Below are 21543 nucleotides of genomic sequence, written 5' to 3'. Positions count from 1 at the left end.
TTCACACTAATTTTAAACATAAAACTACTTCAAAGTAAAGTCATTTTGATTTGCAAAATGTCACAATAAATGTTTAATTTATTGGTCAATAAATAATAATAAACGCTATAAATATAATCTGTAAAACCGCTGTAATAAAAACAGACTAGACAGACATCGATAAGATACGATAAAACACGCTATCGATACTTATCTAACGCATAACTAGTTGGACCGCTTTGCCATCACTAAACCAGGAGAACTTTATTTCGCTGGAAATTGGCGTTAAAATCTTTAGTAATTCTCAGGAGTTGGATAACATTTACGTAAGTTATAAACAAACCAACAAAGATTACATAAAGCATTACACATTTTAAGCAATTGTTGACATGCACGTGATCGCTAATCGCACACATCGCCGGCGTCTGTTTGAAAACTGATTAGAAATATGCCCGATTATCAACTAATGGAAATTTATTTAATAGATTATAGTTTTGCAAATAGTACAATGCACCGCAAGTTGTTTACATGTGACCTTAGCGCGCGCACGCCCCGGTGACGTCACGCCTCGTGTGCCTAATCCCCAAGCGATTTAACCCTTTTGAGGGGCATTCAGAACAACGCATACCGACCTCCAATCGGAATCTGATTAATAAGTTCTCTTATGTTTCATTATTAATAACGAATAACAGTTGCTTCATAATCGCAGTACAGTTATTTGGCAGTATTTTTTTCTTAATTAATAGTAAATACACATTAAGGGTCACCGAATGTCCGTGATTAACTTTGAAAACTAACGATTCTGTTCTTATTCTATTGACGTCCCCAGAATTACCATACATATATGTGTGGCATCTGGTGATGAGATTAAAAGATTGCTAAAATTTCTCTATGATTATTTCCGTTCGATCGCACACAATTCAACAGATTTAAGGCTCATCGTTTTTTCAACTGCGCACTACGAAAACTTTGTTGTTTGATACAGAAATTTATGGATGTACATTAAAAGTCATACACACATGACCCCTTAATTATTTGAACGCAGTCCATTAAAAGTTTAGTTTCTTTTTAGTAACAATTTCACTTCGGACCTCTTAATAGAATTATTGTGTTTTATAACTTTTTTTAGAGTTATATACCTTAAAAGTTTAGTTAATATTTGAGTGACCTAGGTGTCAAGGCTGTGAGGTAATCTTTTAAAGCTTCGTTGTGCATTTTATTTGGCGCAAGCAATTCGTCTGAGTATTTCGTAGTCAATCGCGTTTGACATAAATATGCAATTAGATGGAAGTTTTGGATAAAATTCGCGTGTCACTTGAGCTCATCTTCTGAAACTCGAAAAAAAAAAAAAAACAAAAGAGCTATGCAAAATAGCCTTGTTTTTGTCCGACTTCAGTGGAATATACATATGTAAAATTATGGGTCTAGGAGGTTGATCTGGCCAACTGGTTTTGGACCGGCCAAAGTGCTAAACTAAAAACAGATTATGAGAGGCCAGGTGTATTCACGGCTAAACCATTATCTTGGAAAGCCCGCGATCCGACCGGAGAACATCGATTATATTGCCCAAAATGTGTTCCCGACCTGCAGCTGGCTCCAAAGTGCGAAGGCTAACCCCAACAGCTGCGTTGGCTATCCCCATTTTTAACTTTCGGTAATTTTATTGTTGACATGCCTCATGGTAATTGACTCCAAAACTTCACCGCCTATTTCGGTTTCAATTACGCATTTCAGATATACATATTTAGTTACTAGGTACTAGGTATATAGAAAGTATTTGTCATTTCGCCGATGTTTACGATTTCATGAAGATTAGGGCGCCCGCCGGGGCTACGTGCATGCCGGTAATCTGCGGAACTCGGGAGAAGTAGCCGCCACCAAATGCACACTACGGCGGAGAAAAGCTCTGACTTTGTCCCGCCGATTTCCCTAATCGATTTGTTTTCGTTTTGGCAACCGTGCGAACGTTTGGTCAGTTCCAATCGAGTTCGTCTGGTGTGCGGACGTGTGCTTTCGCCACTCCTACACTAAAAATATATTACAATCACATTGAAAAACCGATCGCAGTGTCCTCAGTACTCGGACTACCCAACCGACTGTGGAAAAGTGAAAAAAGTGCGAGTTTTTGGGAAGCTGAAGTAAAACAGGTTCGTTTTCCGCCTGGCCACTTGTTGAGCCATTGCATCAGGATTGGTATATTGTAGACATATGCATAGTTCCCAGTGTTTACTTAAAACCCAACTAGAAAATCGAGAAAAGCCAGCTAGAGATTTGGTTCGTTTAGCTTTCAATCTTTCAACCCGACTGCCATCAACTTTTGTGATTTTCATTTCGAGGGCCTCTGGCCAAACGATCTTGGGTCAAGTTTTTATGTAGCGCTCACTCTTCGCTTGTCAAGGTTTTATTTGGAAGGTTAGATTTGGTTATATTTCAAGTTGTTTCGTTGCTCAAAAACGCATAGGAACAAACATATACTACTAGCTAGCTATCCTTCAAAGAACTTATTGAATTCGATTAGAGTGCGGAAAATTTAGGGCATTGTACCAGAATATGTGATATATTGATATGCCCAACTCATTTGGATGTTCGAGTTTTGCACTTTAATGCCCAATTAACATCCAATCGCATTTGCAAGGGCAATCGAAGTTCTGTACCCGACGCACTCACTGCTTCCGTGCTCTATTCGATTTATCATATGAATTAATTACTTCTTTCGTGCATTTTAACTAAGCTGGGCGTTCCCTCTTTTTTTACGGTGAATGAACTTTGACTGCAATTATGCATGGATACGCTTAAATTGCAAATTAAGTGCTTCGAATTTGCGAGAAATCATTTGTCACTCTTGCTGCGCTACAGTTCGTTCGAGCAGCGAACTAGTTTTCCAGTTAAAGTCTATTTGTCAAATTAGATAAAGTGCAAATACTCAGATGTCAGATACAACATCCTAAACAAATCGGCCGACACGAACAGTACTTTAAAAAATAATTGCCAGAATTGGTGGCAAGCTTAATTGTTAGCAATGCATTGTGCAAAAACATCATATATTTCGTAAGCTGCATAATTTATTTCCTTATAATACCGTACTAGGTCAAAGAAAATAAAAACATTACCGTTGACATAAAATTACTTGATTATCTAAAACGATACAAACCTATTATTATTACAAAATGAACTTTAAAGACAGAAGAAGTCGTTTATTTACATTTCGAATTCTAAATATAACAGTTCTATTAGTTTTGTTTAAATAACAGATCATTCAGTTCATCTGAACTTAAGAACGCGCTCCAGTTTTCTCAGCGTGTAATGTCTCAGTGAAGCATCACGCTCTTGCAACGTGATAACGGGCCGCAACAATAACAAAAGGAAAACTACTCTCGCTCCATCTTGCTCTTTGCGCTTACTACCGCTCTCGTTTGCTCTTGTGTAAGCTCCCACGATGTCCGTTCATTGGCAAATTGGCAAAAGCAGCGGCAAATTTCAAGTTCAATGCGTGCCTCTGATAAATGGGCAATGTTTGCTGACTTTGTATTCGAATGTTTGCTGTCTTTTGGTGGCCTGTGGTCGGTTTTTACCGGTTTTCGCTCTCGTGGCTCAAAAGCAGTCGGCTGTTTTGTTGACATGCTGGCGGCATTAGCTTTTTCTCTCTCCCTCTCTCACTGTCTGTGGCCCTTTCTTCTTTCGCCATGTTAAAAGCTTTTGCGGGTGATCTGCTGTTCTTGCATTACACATACATGTGTGTGAATGCGAAATTCTTCTTCTTGCCACCTAATCTTTTAAAAATCAGAGGCGTATGTAGGACTATTTTGAAGAAGGGCTCCTGAGGCACAACATACAAATGTGTAAAAAATAAAATGTGTATTTTTTACGGGGTTTCCTTAAAGTAAACGAGTATACGAAATAAAAATAATTCAAAAAGTGATGTTGATCAATGAGTTACATAGTATTGTATGGAGTCCTTCATAAGAACCCCCGTTGCTGGCGCCACTGGCCGACATTCTTCTAATCACCTTTCTCGTGTTCATTTCGCGTAAGCATCGTATGATTTGTAAGCTCTTGCTTGACCATAGGTTCACGTGTTAAACTGGCTAATGGCCCCATCCTGCGTTCGAAGTACGCAACTGTCCACTTTTGTAATAACCGCTCGTCTGATAAAACCGCAATTAGCAGGTGATTCACATGCGATTGAATAGAGATTCGGACAGATACTTTTAAAATATATCAAACACGTCGGGTTGTTAAGGCGACTTCGATTACATGCGGCCAAAGTCCCCCCGTCTAGAGTCTAGACATATGAAATCTAACCCTGACCTCAGCAATGGGCAAATAAAACCGCCCATTTGGCCAACATCTACCACATCTAATCTGCTAATGAGAATACGCACACACACCACACATATGTATGTATTGGCGCGCGCACGCACACACCTGCAAAAGCTTTAACTAATGTAAAGCTCACGAGCGAGCTTTTCGTGAAATGCTGCAGGTTCTTCGTCGTCGGCAATTTTTGCACATCAGTTTTAAAACCCAAGTTAACCAAAACGGCTTGTTAATTTGTAGCTGTGTCGTATAAAACACCTTTTTTTTGGTGTAATCCAGGTAAAACAATAAATAGTGGTCTCAAGTGCAATTCCATCGAACTTGCGGCTGTTCACTTTTGCTGAACAGTTTGCAATTCTTGTTAATTTAACACTTTCTATGGCGTGGGAGTGTGTGTGTGTGTGTGTGAGTGTGTGTATAACAAAGCATGCTAAAGTTGATTGAAGAAGGAATTTTCCACGAAACGTGTCACAGCGTTCCTGGCTTCATTCGTAACCTTGAGCCAAGGTTTCCATCTGCTCAAGTTCCCAGTGACCCACAAAACACATGTTCCACATTCGGAAATCCACCTGGTGCTTGTTCCCACACCGGCTTTTTACATTATGCATGCCATGCGAATCCTGACACAAGGACGCGCAAGCAGCGTTTATTGATTTTTTCTCCCATTAGCCATTAACCGATTAAAGCAACAGAAATTCGTATTAGGCAAGAATATACATGTGTACACAATATCAAAGGGTACTCAACTCAGCTCGACTGGACACCTCGGGGTCTGGCCATAAAGAGCCGCTCGGAGTCACCTAGCCAAAGCGTGTCAAGTTCAGTCATTCGGCTCACCTGGCTAATTGCCCAAGCCACCACCAAGTTGGCACACACACTAATTGCTCTTTGGTTTATGTCGTTACTAATTTGTTGGCTTTATCTTCTTTACTCGCACACCAGTTGATGCAAGATGCCGCCCAACGCCCAAGCCGGTGCCCAGTCCATCTCGGACTCGCTGATCGCAGCAGCTAGTGCCGCCGCCGACGCGGGTCAGAGCCCCACCAAGCTGCAGGAGGACTCCACCGGAGTGCTCTTCGAGTGCGATGTGGAGACCACCGACGGTGGTCTTGTCAAGGACATCACCGTGTTGAAGAAGGCCGAGAAGCGCCGCCTGAAGCTCGTCTGGCGCAACATCATCGCCTTCGGTTACCTCCATCTGGCTGCCCTCTACGGAGCCTACCTTATGGTCGCCTCGGCCAAGTGGCAGACCTGCATCTTAGGTGAGTCAATAATTCATTAGAATAGAAGTAGAATCACATAAAGATCTCTAGTATCCACACTCTGCATTCCAATAGAAGGTTAAATATGTAGTTTGTAGTTTGGTGCCCAAAGATCAGTAAACTGCTATCAAGTAAAATGGTCATAATGTCAGATCTGCTTGGGCTATCCAAAATGCACTTTGGTTCATGTAACGAAATATTTCTAACTATTACTTAATGGCAAGAAGTCAAGGTCATGACAATTAAGGAAATAATTACTCAATTTGCTAGAATCACACTCTTCAAAGTAAAGTTTTAATGACAATGTCTTTCTTGAAAAATTCATAAAACACACACTGCGATACTGAGATGATATCTCAATATTCAGCGTTTCGAAAATATATTTAAAACGTAAAAGCAAACATTATGGAAAATTTTATATTTTTGGTAAGGCACAGACAACCATGGCAACCATTGCCATCTTCCTGTCGCGTGCCGAACCCTCGAACATATAGGGGTTATCTAAGGCTTGCGCCCTGATAACCTTCACAAAGTTGTTATTGTGGAAGTCCAGACTAAACATGGCACAGACGGCTGATCGTGCTTTCCATATATGCGATTACCTTAATGTGCAGGTGCTTATTTTTGTCGTAAATCAAATTACCCTATATTAAAACGATCACCTTTGCGATCGAACTGGTAAGCATTATCAAAATGTTTGTCAAGTCACCAAGGATCTATGTTAATTAATTTAAACTATTAAGTAATGCTACTAGTAATGCATACTTTAAACTTAATTAAGCTATAATTTTTGGGACAACGTAAGCTAACCAACTGATTTCTTTTTTCAGCTTATTTCCTATACGTCGTTTCTGGCCTGGGCATTACCGCCGGTGCCCATCGTCTGTGGGCGCATCGCTCCTACAAGGCCAAGTGGCCCCTGCGAGTGATCCTGGTCATCTTCAACACGATCGCCTTCCAGGATGCCGCCTACCATTGGGCCCGTGACCATCGCGTCCACCACAAATACTCGGAGACTGATGCCGATCCCCACAATGCCACGCGTGGTTTCTTCTTCTCGCACGTCGGCTGGCTGCTGTGCAAGAAGCACCCGGAGGTGAAAGCCAAGGGCAAGGGTGTCGATCTATCCGATCTGCGCGCCGATCCTATTCTCATGTTCCAGAAGAAGTAAGTAAACTTAATTCGTTTCAGTCGGTGCAAATTCTAATGTGTTTATTCTATTGTCCAGATACTACATGATTTTGATGCCGATTGCTTGCTTCATCCTCCCGACCGTGGTGCCCATGTACGCCTGGGGTGAATCCTTCATGAACGCCTGGTTTGTGGCCACCATGTTCCGCTGGTGTTTCATCCTGAACGTAACCTGGCTGGTGAACAGTGCTGCCCACAAGTTTGGTGGCCGTCCCTACGACAAGTAAGTGCTCCGAGCTTCAACAACGTGTGTATGTGTACTTACAAAGATTTGATCTTTTTAGATTTATCAATCCTTCGGAGAACATCTCGGTGGCTATCTTGGCCTTCGGAGAGGGATGGCATAACTACCACCACGTCTTCCCCTGGGACTACAAGACGGCCGAGTTTGGCAAATACTCGCTAAACTTTACTACCGCCTTCATCGATTTCTTCGCCAAGATCGGCTGGGCCTACGACCTCAAGACGGTGTCCACTGATATCATAAAGAAGCGTGTGAAGCGTACCGGTGACGGCACTCACGCCACGTGGGGATGGGGCGATGTGGACCAGCCCAAGGAGGAGATTGAAGATGCTGTCATTACACATAAAAAGAGCGAATAGGCAGGTTGAGCGTAGGGCCAATCATGGGAGGGTTTAGCAGAAAATCAATCAAATTCAAGTAAAGCAAAGAAACATAATTTTCCATTTTGCAAATGTCCGCGGAACATATTTCCTAACAGAGCAGAAGCCCATTTAATTAATTCTAAGATAAAGCGTTGATGATAACTGTTTGTTGTATCTCGAAAAACTTTATACCGTCTGTGTTAAACCAGCTCCGGAAATGTTTTTATTTCGCTCTCTTTTTAATGGGGAGACGCAAAACTAACTTTGTATTTATACACGCATATAATTGCTTAATACCTGGATATTTATGTACAATAGACGGCAATTGGAGCTTTCCATTCACTGTTATCTCGAAATCACTTTGTAATTTGAGAGAAATTTTCAGTTAAAAATCAAAAAAAAAAAAACAAAAAAATTATACAAATGGAGGAAAACTTTCCGCTTCAAAGAAAAAGAAATACCTGCAAATGAAAGATTTTAGTATTTAGCGTAAGCCAAAAACAACAAGAATTATCAAGGAACTAATATATATAAACTATATAATAAACGATCGATGTTAGAACACTAAAAGACACTTTCACCTATACATATGATATTTCTTTAAATGTTATTAAATAAAATGGGAAAACGCCTCTGGGAAACAAAACATCCCAGTAGACTTTTCCCTAAACTGAAAATGTCAATGCTCGCCACAACACTTTCCCTTCAGTTGATTCCCAAACCCCAAAAGTGAAACACGCACACGCTCCGGAGCACACAAAACACACATGCCTAAACAAAATTATTGTATTGGTCTTCAAATGGACGAATTTAGAGTACCCAAAAAGGTGAACCGTAACGTTTTCAAGGCGATTAGCATTCTTCAATCTTCACGGACCGATTTTGTCTCCACCAATGACATCGTCGACCAGGTGAAGTTCCAAATGCGGAACTGCGTTCCGGTCGAGCATATAGATGAGGCCATAAAGCAGTCGCTGGCCAACTTGACCATGCTGGGCATAGTGCGGCGTCTGGGAGTGTCTAAGTATGCGCTTAGCTCCATTGTGTTTGCCCGGTTGGGAATGCCCAATCCCATTCCACATCCGCCGGGCAATCCTGGTACACCAATGCGACGAACTGGCCAGGATGCGGTATGATCAATGCAATCCAAAGGGATATTCTTAATAAATTCTAAATAAAAAGCTAACAATAATGTTCAATTTGCAGCGTCGAAAGCGCCCTATCGGGCGCTTGGACCCTTGGAAATCGGTCAGCAAGATCTTGACTGAGGACTCTCTGTCTGGATCTGAGATAACCAGGATGCGCAAGCGGATGCGCACCAACACAAAGCGCGTTCTCAAGCAGAAACGAAACCCCAACTCACAACAATCTCGAGCCCAGAAGTTTAAAGAAACAGAAATGGCGACCACCAGTACTGAATCTTCGGTTATCGACCTAAGATGTTCACAAAGTCATTTGGCACTAGGCAATAACGTGCAAATACTATTCGGATCACCGGGATGGTCCTATACCAAACCCGATGCACCATTAAGATTGGATCAAAAAGCGAATGATCCTGAGACCCCGACCGGAAATAGTAGCAACACCTCGGCGATGGATGTAGAAGGAAATGTGGAGGAGGAGGAGGAGGAGGGAGGATCTAAGCCTTCAATTAGTGGCACAAGTTGTCGCGCTGCGCCCATCGGCTTGAACGTTAGGCCAGCTTACCATACCTCTGGAGGAGAATCGGATGCGGAGGATGCCTCCGTGGTTGGACTATGCGGCAGTACATTATGCCTGCAATCCACAATGAGTCAATCCGTGGCGCACGATTCAGCTCCAACTTCCCAAGCCACAGCAAAAGAATCAAATAACGTGAAAATCCAACAAGTTACTGAGTATCAAGAAAACAATAGAGTAGTGGAGAATTCAGAAGTTCAGGAAACATTTGAAAATAATTTGGATATTCAAACAACCCAGCCATCCGATGTTTTAGAAGAGTGCCAGAGCGCACCTAATTATGATTTTTATAAATAATTTTCAATTTAATAAAACTAATCGAATACCCGCGCAGGCATCGATATATCGATAGTCGGTTCGCGTGAACATACACATTTCTTTTCTCTCCCTCTCTTTATGTTCTAATACAATGAGAGTCCATTGATTTTAGGTACCTAAAATATAATTTGCTGGAAGTTATTAATTAATAGTATTAATTAATTAATATTAATCGTCAATAGGTAGCTGAAACATGGTAATAAATTAATCGGTTCAGAATATAGATTTCGTGTGTTAGGGTATACAAAATTCGCACGACTTCGGTTCTTGGAAATCTGTTATTATCGCGCTGCCTCTGGAAGTCTTTTTCCATTCAACTGTCGGTCCTCGGCGCGTAAAGATTGCATTTACCTTTTGCTCAGTATTTAGTTTTGTGTTTTTGCGTATTTTTATTTATATGTGTAAATCGTTATTTAAGCATTTGCATTTTGTTTAATTGTGTTTGCGATAAGTGCCGAACTGAGACGTTCAGTTGCATCTGCCTACTGAGAGTTGCAGTTCGCGCCACCGATCTCCTCCTTCCCCCTCTCTGGTTACGTCGGCAAATGCAAACGCAAATGCAAAAGTGCGCGGCAAGTTAATTGAGTTCGGTTCTATTGTGATTGGAAAAGATATAGCGCAACAGCAGGATGGATTTCAAATTCCTGATGATACTCATCCTGGGCTTTGGCTTTATGTTCGTCTTTACGGCATTCCAGACCATGTGTAACATCGAGGTAAGTCATTGCTCTATCCGCTCTCAGTCCATCCGTCTCTCTCTCTCTCTCTCTCTATCTCTCTTTATCTCTCTGTGTGTGTTCCCACGCTTGTGTGTATGCGTGGGCGTTGTTGTTGACATCCTTGCCATTGGACCTTCGTCCTTGTCCTTGCCAATAGACATCGCAGTGCCCTTGCCGCCCACAAGTGCGCCCAACTACGCCCACTTCAACCCGCGTCACAGGATGTTATAACATTGCCGCCATCACATTCATTGCCGCCCCATTTGTTCGCCCGAAAATTACCCCCTGATTTGTGGCGGTGTAAAGTGGCAAGGAGTTGCTTATTACAATAACGATTTAATGTACTGCCTGCTCCAAAGGTCACCAGTCTCATTCGGCGGCCATTGTGCGCTGTGTAAAATTAAATTGATAAGAAGTGCTCGCCGCACTTGTAAACGCATCATTCGTCGCAGAGCAGTTATCGTTAGTAATGTGTGTAGTACAAGTCCGGAAAAGTTGACCCCAATAGGCGAATTGAATTAGGCATTTATAACTCCCCTCAAATTATTTCTCCGCCACTCACACCTTCATCCTATTTTATGTATATTTGTGGAACAATGGAAAACCATTAAACATTGAGAACCAATCGTTCGTTATGGAGTCGTGAAGCCAGAAAAGTTGACCCCAATAAGGGAATAGGTCTATTGTAACTTTCTTACACTTGTTTTCCCACAACCCGTGGGTTCAAACTGATTTAAAGCTAGCACGTTATGATTGTCATAACTTAAATATGGAAATTAAATGTATAAAAATGTTAAGGAACATTTTATATTATGACGGAATGGTCATTTCAGTGATGAATTTCCAAACAAAAATATAGATCTAACAAAGAAGTATAAATCATTAATGATAATAGCAATCCGCTCTATTTAAGCTAATATTAGTTCTGAGCTGATAGGGATCCCATTCATAGGCGGATTTTAAGGGGGTCATACTCCAATGCGTCGCTCTAATCGAAGTGACAATGATTACCTAATTAATATTTGCAAATAAACACAGCGGATTACACTTATTGCTAATAATGCGCATACATAGATAAGCTCATGGACGCGTTCATTGACTGCTTGCATTATAACGGCATTTTCGATGGTTATTTATTGTCAGTAATAAAAGCCGTAAGATCAAGGCCACACAGCAGGCAAATGAAAACAAAACCAGAAAACAGCCTTATGTACCTACATTTCTATACTATATGCATATATGAAATGCCAACACAGATCGTGAGTTGGGGATTCAATAACCAACTGGATTGTCGGGTATGCGAAAAGTATTCTTTTACGCATTAAATTCGGTTTTTTTTTGTCTGATTTTTTTGGTTTTGTGCGAAACTCGAACTCCAAACTGGCCACCAAAACGCTCTTTATAATTATGTTGTTTGCAAACAGCTCGTTTTTTAAGCATTTCGTTATGGTTCAATGCACTATCAATTCTGATAGATAGGTGCCACAAAAAACTGATGCAAAACTGAATGAATAGTTGTAATTTCAACCTAAAGTTATATTTTGCTTTTCCTCTGTCTACTTTATTTTTAACCTTTTTTTTTGTCTTTGTGCGCCTGCCTGCCCTCCAGTTGGTATTTCGCTTTATAAACAATTTACTACGGCAGCAGCAGAAAAAAAAGCAAAAGTAAATTCCAATCAGGGCGTGCATTGGCGTAGTTAGCTAAACTTATAGCTACACAGTACAAATAAGTGGACTTAGGATAGAGCTAAGCCATTTATATAAACATATAAAAAATAAGCTTAACTTGAAATAAAAATGGTCAAAAAACAATTGATTTTAAGAAACTTAAAGCTGGCTTTATAATACATTCTTAAACTGATTACTATCCGGAACTCAAGCAACGAAGCTATATTTTCTTCGAGTGCAGTAAGCCAAACTTATAGACCAACAATCGATCGATCGATCGGCCAGCGTGTGGCCCGTATTCCGTGTCTATTAGAGAGCAATTTTCAAGCGAGAAGTCCTTGGCTCATATGGTGCAATAGTTGGAGTGGCCAGCAGGCCATCCGGCCAGCAGAACACTTTCACAAATCCGCTTTCCACCTGATTGCGCAATCGAATCCGAATGCCCGACGCAAAGCGTCTTTCAATGTCATTGCAATTGCAATTACAAGTTCGCTGCCGCCGCACAGGCCCACACACAGCAGTATGTTGGTCGTCAGGCTCAAGGCCACGTCAGCAATAAAGTAAGCCAGGTTGACCAACATGTGTACTGTATGCACACATCAGTGTGGCCAAGAAGCCGGGATGGCGACGGGGGGCAGCGGGCGGAGCGCCTGCGCCCAGACAAAAAGCATAGCCAACAACAGCCGGTTGCACAACAACAAGCCGAAAAGTGGGTGTGCGCCGACGAGCCCACCACCGCTCACTGGCCCAAACGGAGCCACCCGATCCCCGCCTGACTAAAAATGCCACCTTCTCCACCGGCGTTCGGGTGCAGCAATGTCTGGCCAAAAGAGCGGAAAATCAAGTCTAGCTTAGTGAGACCACCAACACTGAATACCCTATAAAGGTAAAACTCGGGAATTTACCCAATAATGTTGTAACATTTTCAAAAGTCAGATGATGCAAGCAAACACTTAGCAATGCTATGATTTCCAATTTGAAAATATGCCGTCTGTATTTCTGTTGTCTTTCAGTTGATACGTATTTGAAATCGACCTAGAAAGTCCTGAAAAATATATCATCAAAGCTATTTTCGAATTTGATATATTCTATATATTTATATATGTATATAAAAGCACAACTTAGCCAACAAAATGTCTCGATACTCCATGAAAGGCATCAATTTCAATGTTAAACGCGATATACAGAAGGTGGATGCTCGCACCTATGGATTCCTGAAGACCAAGGGATCGGATACGCCGATGCCCACGGCCGCGAAGAGAATTAATCAATCGACGTTGATCGAAAGATTGAAATCCATAACATTATCTGAAGTGGTGAGCGACGAAGATCAATCGTCTACGGATTCGTTGGAACCGGGTAGCATGTCCTTCGAAATGAAACGGAAGCTCTTTGACGCAGCCGAGTTCACCATCACCCGAGGTCAGAAACTGAGTGTCCTGCCGCATGCCGCCGATGAGGGGATTAACTTTAGTCCGTACGATACCGGCCACAAGACACTTGAAGAAATCGAGGAATACTGCCGCGCCCTCAACATTAAGTTTGCCAAATGAAAGGATAAACTCTTCCAGAGATTTTACACGAGATATATATGATGGAATTCGGTGGCTAAAGGATGAAACAGAGCAGAAGAGGAATAAGGTCTATATTCTATACAATCCAATGCAAGTCAAAGAAACTATTTTATAAAGCTGAGTTCACTTCAGAACAAAGCCAAAAATGTACTGAATACATTTTATATTTTGCCTACCTAAATATTACAATAATAAAACAAAATCTTAAATAAATGTGGCAATTTTGTTTAAGTATATAATGAAATTAGGTACGAGTGCAAGCTTCAAGCAAACATCGATATACCCTTTGCATAGAAATTCCAAACAAAACTCGTTTCACATTTTTAAAGTTTTTCTCGAGTCGTTGTGCCAGTTTTTTTTTTTTTTTTTGCGTAATAAATAAACAAAGCAATGTGACGATCGACTTGAATAAGTTATTCAGCGCATTCTCCTGCAATTCCGCGTACGCATCGTGCTTTCTTTATTGCACTTCGACTTTCTTTTGGGCCATGTTTGCTCAAAACTTGACCCAATTCTCGGTTTTATGTCCGTCGATTTGATAATCATCAACAAATTTTCATTGAGCTATATGGTGCTGATAAGGAATAACTGCACTTGAAACACCGCCTTACGATCGCTTATAACACTTTGCTTTTTATGCTACCCTACAACACTGCCATAAACATTAGTTAGTTTTTTTCGTTCATTCGAAATACCAAACAGACTTAACCACTTTCCATAGAAAGATTTATTAAACACTTCCTGAACTCCCAGGGTTACAGAACGTTTTAACTGGCAATTCAGTTCCGCTTCTCGACTGCAGACACTTAATTTCTCGACTTTCACTTGCTCATTAATGGCTATATTTCAATGGGCCACTTTAAAAGCATTATCAGTGCCACCTCTCGAGTTGGACTTCAAAATGGGCACGAGGACCGGACCAGATTTGCAGCGCCACTTAATTGATGCAAATGGAAATCGAATTCGAAATCGTGTCAGAGTCAGAATCAGAATTTTTCGCTCAGATAACGATATCACTTGACGTTTGCCGAGATGCGTCCTTTGGAATGGAAAATTTTTCGACTCGAACGCAAACATGTTTCGCAAATGCAGCTTGGAATTTTCCATTGACATTCACAAGAATTGTAAAGTTAACCCTGAATCTGGTTGCAGATCCAAGTCGATACATATTCATTTTTTTTCAATAGCTGCAGTTGTTTTTTCAAAGCACCAAAGAGTATGAGATATATGAAGTATTAAGTTTTTAATATAGGAAACTGTTTCAATTTCAATATCAAACTTTCTTTGATCACTGAACTTCAGGAAGTGTCATTAGCATAAGATATCTTAAAGATAGATTTCATAACTAGATTGTTTAGAGATAGATGTATGATTAACAGAACCCAAACCTATAAATATATTATGCTTGATATTTAATCCGAAAAATAAAAAAAGCAGATAACAATTCACTTAGTTGTATATCAGTTCGATCTGCTTTGGTTGGGGTTTTATTTTAAGGAGATTGTGCCTCCAAAACGTATCCGGACAGGAAATACCTGTATGATGCGTACTTGAGCCGAGAACACGTTTATCGTATAACATTTAAAGAGAAACATTAAACAAATGCGTCGGCCGTCGGTTCATTGGCATGCAATCGTCAAAAAATGTGTCCGGCACGTTACCAAAATGCTAATCGCTTCACCTTTCGTTCCGATATCTCAATCTGTAGAAAACCATACTGGATAGCATTTCCCAGGAAGATGATACCTTCAAGGGTGAGGGCTACACCAGCCTGGCCATCATTTACCTGTTCTTCTCGCTGTCCAACTGGTTGGCACCCTCGTTCATTTCGTTCACCGGACCACGAGTGGCCATGGTCGTGGGAGCACTGACCTATACGTGAGTATATAGCCCCCAACCCTCCGGCTCATACATTTTGTTACCTAAAATATTCGAAACCCTTTGCAGGGCCTTCATGATCACGTTCATGTTCCCGTCGACGGTGTTGCTGTACGTGGGCAGCGCAGTGCTGGGATTGGGTGCCTCGATCACCTGGACGGGACAGGGAACGTATCTGGCACGCTGCAGTGAATCTTCGACGATTTCGCGTAACTCTGGCGTCTTCTGGGCCCTGCTGCAGTGCAGCATGTTCATTGGCAATCTGTTCGTGTACTATCAGTTCCAGGACAAGACCCGCATCGACAAGGAGACACGGAATCTGGTCATCGGCGTGCTCACGGTGATTGCAGTAGACATTCCACAGTCTTCGGGTGGAGACGTGTTTCTTTCAAGCTACGAATAGCAAGTTCTAAAAACTACAACAGTATAGTGAAAGTTAAACACAAAGTGTAAAGTGCAGTTTGCACAACTAACAATTATTGACTATAGTAATTATTTACTAAAATAAATAATTATTCCATATTGTTCTGGTAATTGTTATATGTGGACTTAGAACAATGAATCAAAACGACATACGTTCTCAGCGACAATGTGAACAAGACGAGCGCCGGCGCTCTTTACAACGCAACAATGCATACTTTTCTTTCGTCTCACCGCAAATCGGTGATCGAGCACCCTCACTTTCAACTAACTCGAAACTTTTGCCCTCAGCGAACGACAGACCGCGTTCTTGCTCTCCCTCTCTGCCTGCTTCGGCTCACAAGTCGTGGAGCGAAGAGACCGCCTCTCCTACCCCGCTCCTCTCGCAGCGCCAAACGACCGTCCCGGGTAACTGTAACACTGCAATAACGAGTGCAGTGACCTCACTGGCAACTGCCACAACATCAACTTCGTCAGCGGCCCAACTAATTATCGCTGTGCCAGCTGTAAATAATTCAGCAGCACTGACCGTTTGCAACAACAATAATGCACGTAAAGAAGAATCAAAACAAAAGCAGAAGTCGATTTCGACTGTGCAGACTGGCATGGATCGCTACATCCAAATCAAGAGAAAGCTCAGCCCTCAAAACAATAAGGCAGGTAATCAACCCAAAATCAATCGAACCAACAACGGCAATGAAAACTCTGCAGTAAATAATTCAAACCGATATGCTATCTTGGCTGATTCTGCGACCGAACAACCCAACGAAAAAACGGTAGGGGAGCCAAAAAAGACCAGGCCTCCACCAATTTTCATACGAGAACAAAGTACAAATGCACTTGTAAATAAACTCGTTGCTTTGATTGGTGACAGCAAGTTCCACATTATCCCACTTAAAAAAGGAAATATTCATGAAATAAAACTACAGATCCAAACAGAAGCAGACCACCGTATAGTGACTAAATACCTAAATGATGCTGGTAAAAACTACTACACATACCAATTAAAAAGTTGCAAAGGGCTACAGGTAGTACTTAAGGGCATTGAAGCAACAGTGACACCAGCTGAGATAATTGAGGCTCTGAAGGCCAAAAACTTTTCTGCAAAGACAGTTATTAATATTTTAAACAAAGACAAAGTTCCGCAGCCACTATTCAAAATAGAACTCGAACCAGAGCTCCAGGCACTAAAGAAAAACGAAGTGCACCCAATATACAATTTACAGTACTTGCTACATCGGAGGATCACCGTGGAGGAGCCGCACAAACGTATCAATCCAGTTCAATGTACTAATTGCCAAGAATACGGCCACACCAAGGCATACTGCACCCTTAAGTCCGTATGTGTTGTCTGTAGCGAACCTCATACTACCGCAAACTGCCCCAAAAACAAGGACGATAAGTCTGTGAAGAAATGCAGTAACTGCGGGGAAAAACATACTGCAAACTACAGAGGCTGTGTGGTGTACAAAGAATTGAAGAGCCGCCTAAACAAACGTATTGCCACAGCACATACATACAACAAAGTCAATTTCTACTCACCGCAACCGATTCTTCAACCACCCCTAACTGTCCCAAACACTACTCCAACAATTTCCTTCGCTAGCGCCCTAAAATCCGGACTAGAAGTGCCCGCCCCACCGACAAGAACTGCTCATTCCGAACATACACCGACAAACATCCAACAAACACAACAAAGTGGCATCGAAGCTATGATGCTATCCCTACAGCAAAGCATGAAAGACTTCATGACGTTCATGCAAAATACTTTGCAAGAGCTCATGAAAAACCAAAATATCCTGATTCAACTTCTTGTATCTTCAAAATCCCCATAATGGCTTCCCTACGGATATCTCTGTGGAACGCAAATGGCGTTTCACGGCATACACAAGAGCTCACACAGTTCATTTACGAAAAAAACATCGACGTAATGCTACTATCAGAAACGCACCTCACAAATAAAAACAATTTTCATATACCAGGATACTTGTTCTATGGTACAAATCATCCAGATGGTAAAGCTCATGGAGGCACTGGAATACTCATCAGAAATCGCATAAAACACCACCACTTAAACAATTTTGACAAAAACTACTTACAATCTACGTCCATAGCCTTACAACTCAACAATGGTTCAACGACTCTAGCCGCAGTCTACTGCCCACCGCGCTTTCCAATCTCTGAGGATCAATTCATGGAATTCTTTAACACACTAGGTGACAGGTTCATCGCAGCGGGTGACTATAACGCCAAGCACACCCATTGGGGATCTCGACTTGTGTCGCCAAAGGGTAAGCAATTGTACAATGCGCTTACGAAGCCAGAAAACAAGCTAGACTATGTATCCCCGGGTAAGCCTACATACTGGCCAGCAGACCCAAGAAAAATCCCAGACCTGATCGATTTTGCAATTACTAAACATGTCCCCCGCAACATGGTCACCGCCGAAGCACTAGCAGATTTATCATCAGATCACTCACCTGTTTTTCTAAATATGCTAACTCGCCCCCACATCGTCGACCCACCGTATAGACTCACAAATTTTAGAACAAACTGGCCAAGGTATCAAAAGTATGTCTGTTCACACATAGAACTAACGACGGCATTATCTTCAAAGGAGGATATAGACAAGTCAACGGAAACTCTTGAAAACATTTTAGTCTCGGCTGCAAAGGCTTCAACCCCGCCAGTGACGTATGCAAAACCAAACTACATCAAAACTAATCGCGAAATCGAGCGGCTGGTATTAGATAAACGACGCCTACGAAGGGATTGGCAGTCTAATAGATCACCAATTACTAAGCACATGCTTAAGATAGCCACACGCAGGCTTACCAATGCTCTCAAACAAGAGGAAAAAAACAGCCAACGTTCATATATCGAGCAACTCTCTCCCACCAGCACTAAGTACCCTCTTTGGAGAGCTCACAGAAACCTAAAGACTCCAATAGCGCCAATTATGCCACTCCGAAGTCCCTCTGGCACTTGGTTTCGAAGTGATGAAGAAAGAGCCAGTGCTTTCGCTGACCATTTACAAAATGTATTCCGACCAAATCCCTCTACCAACACATTTATTCTCCCTCCTTTAATAGCAGCCAATCTAGATCCTCAAGAACCCTTTGAATTCCGACCATGTGAACTAGCAAAGGTTATCAAAGAGCAACTGAACCCAAGAAAATCGCCTGGCTACGACCTAATAACTCCAAGAATGCTCATCGAACTCCCAAAGTGTGCTATTCTTCACATCTGCCTGTTGTTCAACGCAATCGCCAAGCTTGGATACTTCCCTCAAAAATGGAAAAAGTCGACCATAGTAATGATTCCAAAGCCAGGAAAAGATAAAACGCAGCCATCATCATATAGACCGATAAGCTTATTAACATGTCTTTCAAAGCTGTTTGAAAAAATGCTACTCCTTCGGATTAGCCCTCATCTTAGAATAAACAACACACTTCCAACACATCAATTTGGCTTTAGAGAAAAACATGGAACCATCGAACAGGTCAACCGAATCACGTCAGAAATTCGTACTGCTTTTGAACATCGAGAATACTGCACAGCCATTTTTCTAGACGTCGCGCAGGCATTTGACAGAGTGTGGCTCGATGGACTTTTGTTTAAAATAATCAAGCTGTTGCCCCAAAACACACATAAGCTACTGAAGTCATACCTATATAACAGAGTGTTTGCAATAAGATGCGATACAAGCACTTCACGCGATTGCGCAATCGAAGCTGGAGTGCCGCAAGGCAGTGTACTGGGTCCAATCTTATACACCCTGTATACGGCGGATTTCCCCATAGACTACAATCTAACAACCTCCACGTTCGCTGATGATACCGCGATACTCAGTCGCTCGAAATGCCCAATAAAAGCCACGGCACTCCTATCCCGACACTTAACATCTGTAGAACGATGGCTTGCCGACTGGAGAATTTCAATAAATGTTCAAAAATGCAAGCAGGTTACCTTTACCTTAAACAAACAAACATGCCCACCACTGGTCTTGAATAACATATGCATTCCACAAGCCGACGAGGTAACATATCTGGGAGTTCATCTGGACAGGCGGCTCACTTGGCGCAAACATATAGAAGCCAAATCGAAACATCTTAAACTTAAAGCAAGGAACCTCCACTGGCTCATAAATGCTCGCTCTCCACTTAGTCTGGAGTTCAAAGCTCTTCTATACAACTCCGTCTTAAAACCTATCTGGACTTATGGCTCCGAGCTGTGGGGCAACGCATCCAGAAGTAACATAGACATTATTCAGCGAGCACAGACAAGAATTCTGAGAATTATCACTGGAGCGCCGTGGTACCTTCGAAACGAAAACATACACAGAGACCTAAAAATCAAATTAGTAATCGAAGTAATAGCTGAGAAAAAAACGAAGTATAACGAAAAGCTGACCACCCATACAAATCCCCTCGCAAGAAAACTAATCCGAGTATGCAGTCAAAGCCGGCTGCACCGCAACGACCTCCCAGCCCAGCAATAAACTTATTAGGGCATTAATGAAAAAAAAAAAAAAAAAAAAAAAAAAAAAACTATCACTAAGTGAAAGTTAATTAAGTTAGATTAAGATTTGAACACTTATTGTTAGTCTCTTAACACAAAGGGAAGATTCAATAAATAATAAAAAAAAATTAAAAAAAAAAAAAAAAAAACGGTGATTGCTGTGCTGGGCATCGTGTTCCTGGCCGCGCTGAGATTCATGGCCGACAATGCCGAGCACGACAACGAGCTGGAGCAGAAGCACACGGGCTGTGGACAGGCCATATACGCATTGAAGTCCGCAGGACAATTGTTCCTTACCAAAAAGATGCTGCTCCTCAGTCTGGCCTTCTTTTACACAGGTTGGGTTGGATTGTGTGCAAAATGGAATGGAATCAGAGATACTAAGTGCTTAAACTTATCTTTCTAGGCCTTGAACTGTCATTCTTTAGCGGAGTTTTTGGATCAGCGATTGGATTCACCACGAAAATAGCCGAAACACCGAAGGAGATCGTTGGCCTGGTAGGCATATGCATTGGAGCCGGCGAGGTCTTCGGAGGAGGACTCTTCGGCATACTGGGCAACAAGACGACGAGATACGGACGCGATCCCATCGTGATTGCCGGCTATGTGATGCACATGGCAGCCTTCTTCATGACGTTCATCAACCTGCCGAACAGTGCACCGTTTAAAGATACCACCGATATATCCTATCTGGACCCGCCCCGAGCCAGCATCGCCCTGGTGTGTGCCTTCCTTTTGGGCCTGGGCGATGCCTGTTTCAACACTCAGATCTACTCGATGCTTGGCGGAGAGTATGTGAACAATGCCGTGGGAGCCTTTGCCCTGTTCAAGTTCACCCAGTCGGTGGCGGCGGCCATAAGCTTCTTCTACTCCTCGCACTTCGGGCTGTACGTGCAGCTGGGCATCCTGGTGGTCATGGGAACCATTGGCACCATCGCCTTCGTCTTCGTAGAGTGGGGCTTCAAGAGGCAGCACCGCGAGCAGGAGGCATTGGAGAAGTAATTCCGGCGGGGGACTCATAGGGTCTAGAGTATTATATGCAGGTTCACGTTAGAACTCTAGGGCTAGGGCCGTTTATCCGCGTTTGTTAAATTCCTCGGAATGCTTGAAATCCGTGCGACTGCGTCGTCTTCCTAGACAATAACTGATAAGTGTTGTTGCGCGCTAATGTTGCTAAATATACGTATTTTAATGTTGGCATTCCCAAAACGTAATTGTAATCTAGTTGTCTATGTTTTTATATGTGTGTATTGTATATGTGCGTTTATTTATTTTAAGCGGCGATTGTGCAAATATAAGCTAGTAAACCACAAATTTGGAGTATTAAAAGAAATATATAACGAATTTTAAGAAAACAATAGTTATTATAAA

At 42.0% G+C, this 21543-nt stretch overlaps 4 protein-coding genes and 1 long non-coding RNA gene across 7 annotated transcripts; 4 read left to right on the top strand and 1 right to left on the bottom strand.

The window, feature by feature from the left end:
* The first annotated feature begins 218 nt into the window (after window positions 1-218).
* On the top strand, window positions 219-7925 carry LOC6606657 (acyl-CoA Delta(11) desaturase). 3 transcript variants are annotated; one of them, XM_032720666.1, is made up of 5 exons: window positions 219-305; window positions 5239-5558; window positions 6389-6725; window positions 6787-6972; window positions 7034-7925. In XM_032720666.1, the coding sequence occupies exons 2-5, from the start codon at window positions 5249-5251 to the stop codon at window positions 7350-7352; spliced, it is 1152 nt and encodes a 383-aa protein (XP_032576557.1). In that variant the 5' UTR covers window positions 219-305; window positions 5239-5248; the 3' UTR covers window positions 7353-7925. The 3 variants fall into 3 exon arrangements, with proteins under 3 accessions (XP_032576557.1, XP_002031457.2, XP_032576558.1); XM_002031421.2 differs by lacking the exon at window positions 219-305 and adding an exon at window positions 1957-2126; XM_032720667.1 differs by lacking the exon at window positions 219-305 and adding an exon at window positions 4498-4575.
* Window positions 3153-4319, bottom strand: LOC116801411. Its single transcript, XR_004361991.1, has 2 exons — window positions 3917-4319; window positions 3153-3853 (listed from the first exon to the last, which is right to left on the bottom strand). It is a non-coding gene; the product is annotated as an uncharacterized LOC116801411 (long non-coding RNA).
* A 119-nt stretch (window positions 7926-8044) lies between the features above and the next one.
* On the top strand, window positions 8045-9444 carry LOC116801408. Its single transcript, XM_032720665.1, has 2 exons — window positions 8045-8485; window positions 8562-9444. Exons 1-2 carry the CDS (start codon window positions 8123-8125, stop codon window positions 9369-9371), a joined length of 1173 nt encoding a protein of 390 aa, XP_032576556.1. The 5' UTR covers window positions 8045-8122; the 3' UTR covers window positions 9372-9444.
* A 263-nt stretch (window positions 9445-9707) lies between these two features.
* Window positions 9708-21516, top strand: LOC116801410 (UNC93-like protein MFSD11). Its single transcript, XM_032720671.1, has 5 exons — window positions 9708-10108; window positions 15062-15231; window positions 15301-15567; window positions 20320-20510; window positions 20579-21516. Exons 1-5 carry the CDS (start codon window positions 10022-10024, stop codon window positions 21172-21174), a joined length of 1311 nt encoding a protein of 436 aa, XP_032576562.1. The 5' UTR covers window positions 9708-10021; the 3' UTR covers window positions 21175-21516.
* On the top strand, window positions 10126-14801 carry LOC116801409. Its single transcript, XM_032720670.1, has 2 exons — window positions 10126-12665; window positions 12793-14801. The coding sequence occupies exon 2, from the start codon at window positions 12913-12915 to the stop codon at window positions 13330-13332; it is 420 nt and encodes a 139-aa protein (XP_032576561.1). The 5' UTR covers window positions 10126-12665; window positions 12793-12912; the 3' UTR covers window positions 13333-14801.
* Window positions 21517-21543: the final 27 nt, after the last annotated feature.

The sequence above is a fragment of the Drosophila sechellia genome, chromosome 3R, assembly GCF_004382195.2.
Source record: "Drosophila sechellia strain sech25 chromosome 3R, ASM438219v1, whole genome shotgun sequence".
Classification (NCBI taxonomy): Eukaryota; Metazoa; Arthropoda; class Insecta; order Diptera; family Drosophilidae; genus Drosophila; species Drosophila sechellia.
This window is presented reverse-complemented; position numbering and strand designations above follow the sequence as displayed.

Excerpts from the sequence above, each read along its gene's own strand:
- LOC6606657 (XM_032720666.1), top strand. The coding sequence starts at position 5,249 with ATGCCGCCCAACGCCCAAGCCGGTGCCCAGTCCATCTCGGACTCGCTG. Across the intron at positions 6,726-6,786 it reads ATTCTCATGTTCCAGAAGAA|ATACTACATGATTTTGATGC; the intron begins GTAAGTAAACTT and ends TCTATTGTCCAG. Across the intron at positions 6,973-7,033 it reads GGTGGCCGTCCCTACGACAA|ATTTATCAATCCTTCGGAGA; the intron begins GTAAGTGCTCCG and ends TGATCTTTTTAG.
- LOC116801410 (XM_032720671.1), top strand. The coding sequence starts at position 10,022 with ATGGATTTCAAATTCCTGATGATACTCATCCTGGGCTTTGGCTTTATG. Across the intron at positions 15,232-15,300 it reads GTGGGAGCACTGACCTATAC|GGCCTTCATGATCACGTTCA; the intron begins GTGAGTATATAG and ends AACCCTTTGCAG. Across the intron at positions 15,568-20,319 it reads AATCTGGTCATCGGCGTGCT|AACGGTGATTGCTGTGCTGG; the intron begins CACGGTGATTGC and ends AAAAAAAAAAAA.
- LOC116801408 (XM_032720665.1), top strand. The coding sequence starts at position 8,123 with ATGCCTAAACAAAATTATTGTATTGGTCTTCAAATGGACGAATTTAGA. Across the intron at positions 8,486-8,561 it reads GACGAACTGGCCAGGATGCG|CGTCGAAAGCGCCCTATCGG; the intron begins GTATGATCAATG and ends TTCAATTTGCAG.
- LOC116801409 (XM_032720670.1), top strand. The coding sequence starts at position 12,913 with ATGTCTCGATACTCCATGAAAGGCATCAATTTCAATGTTAAACGCGAT.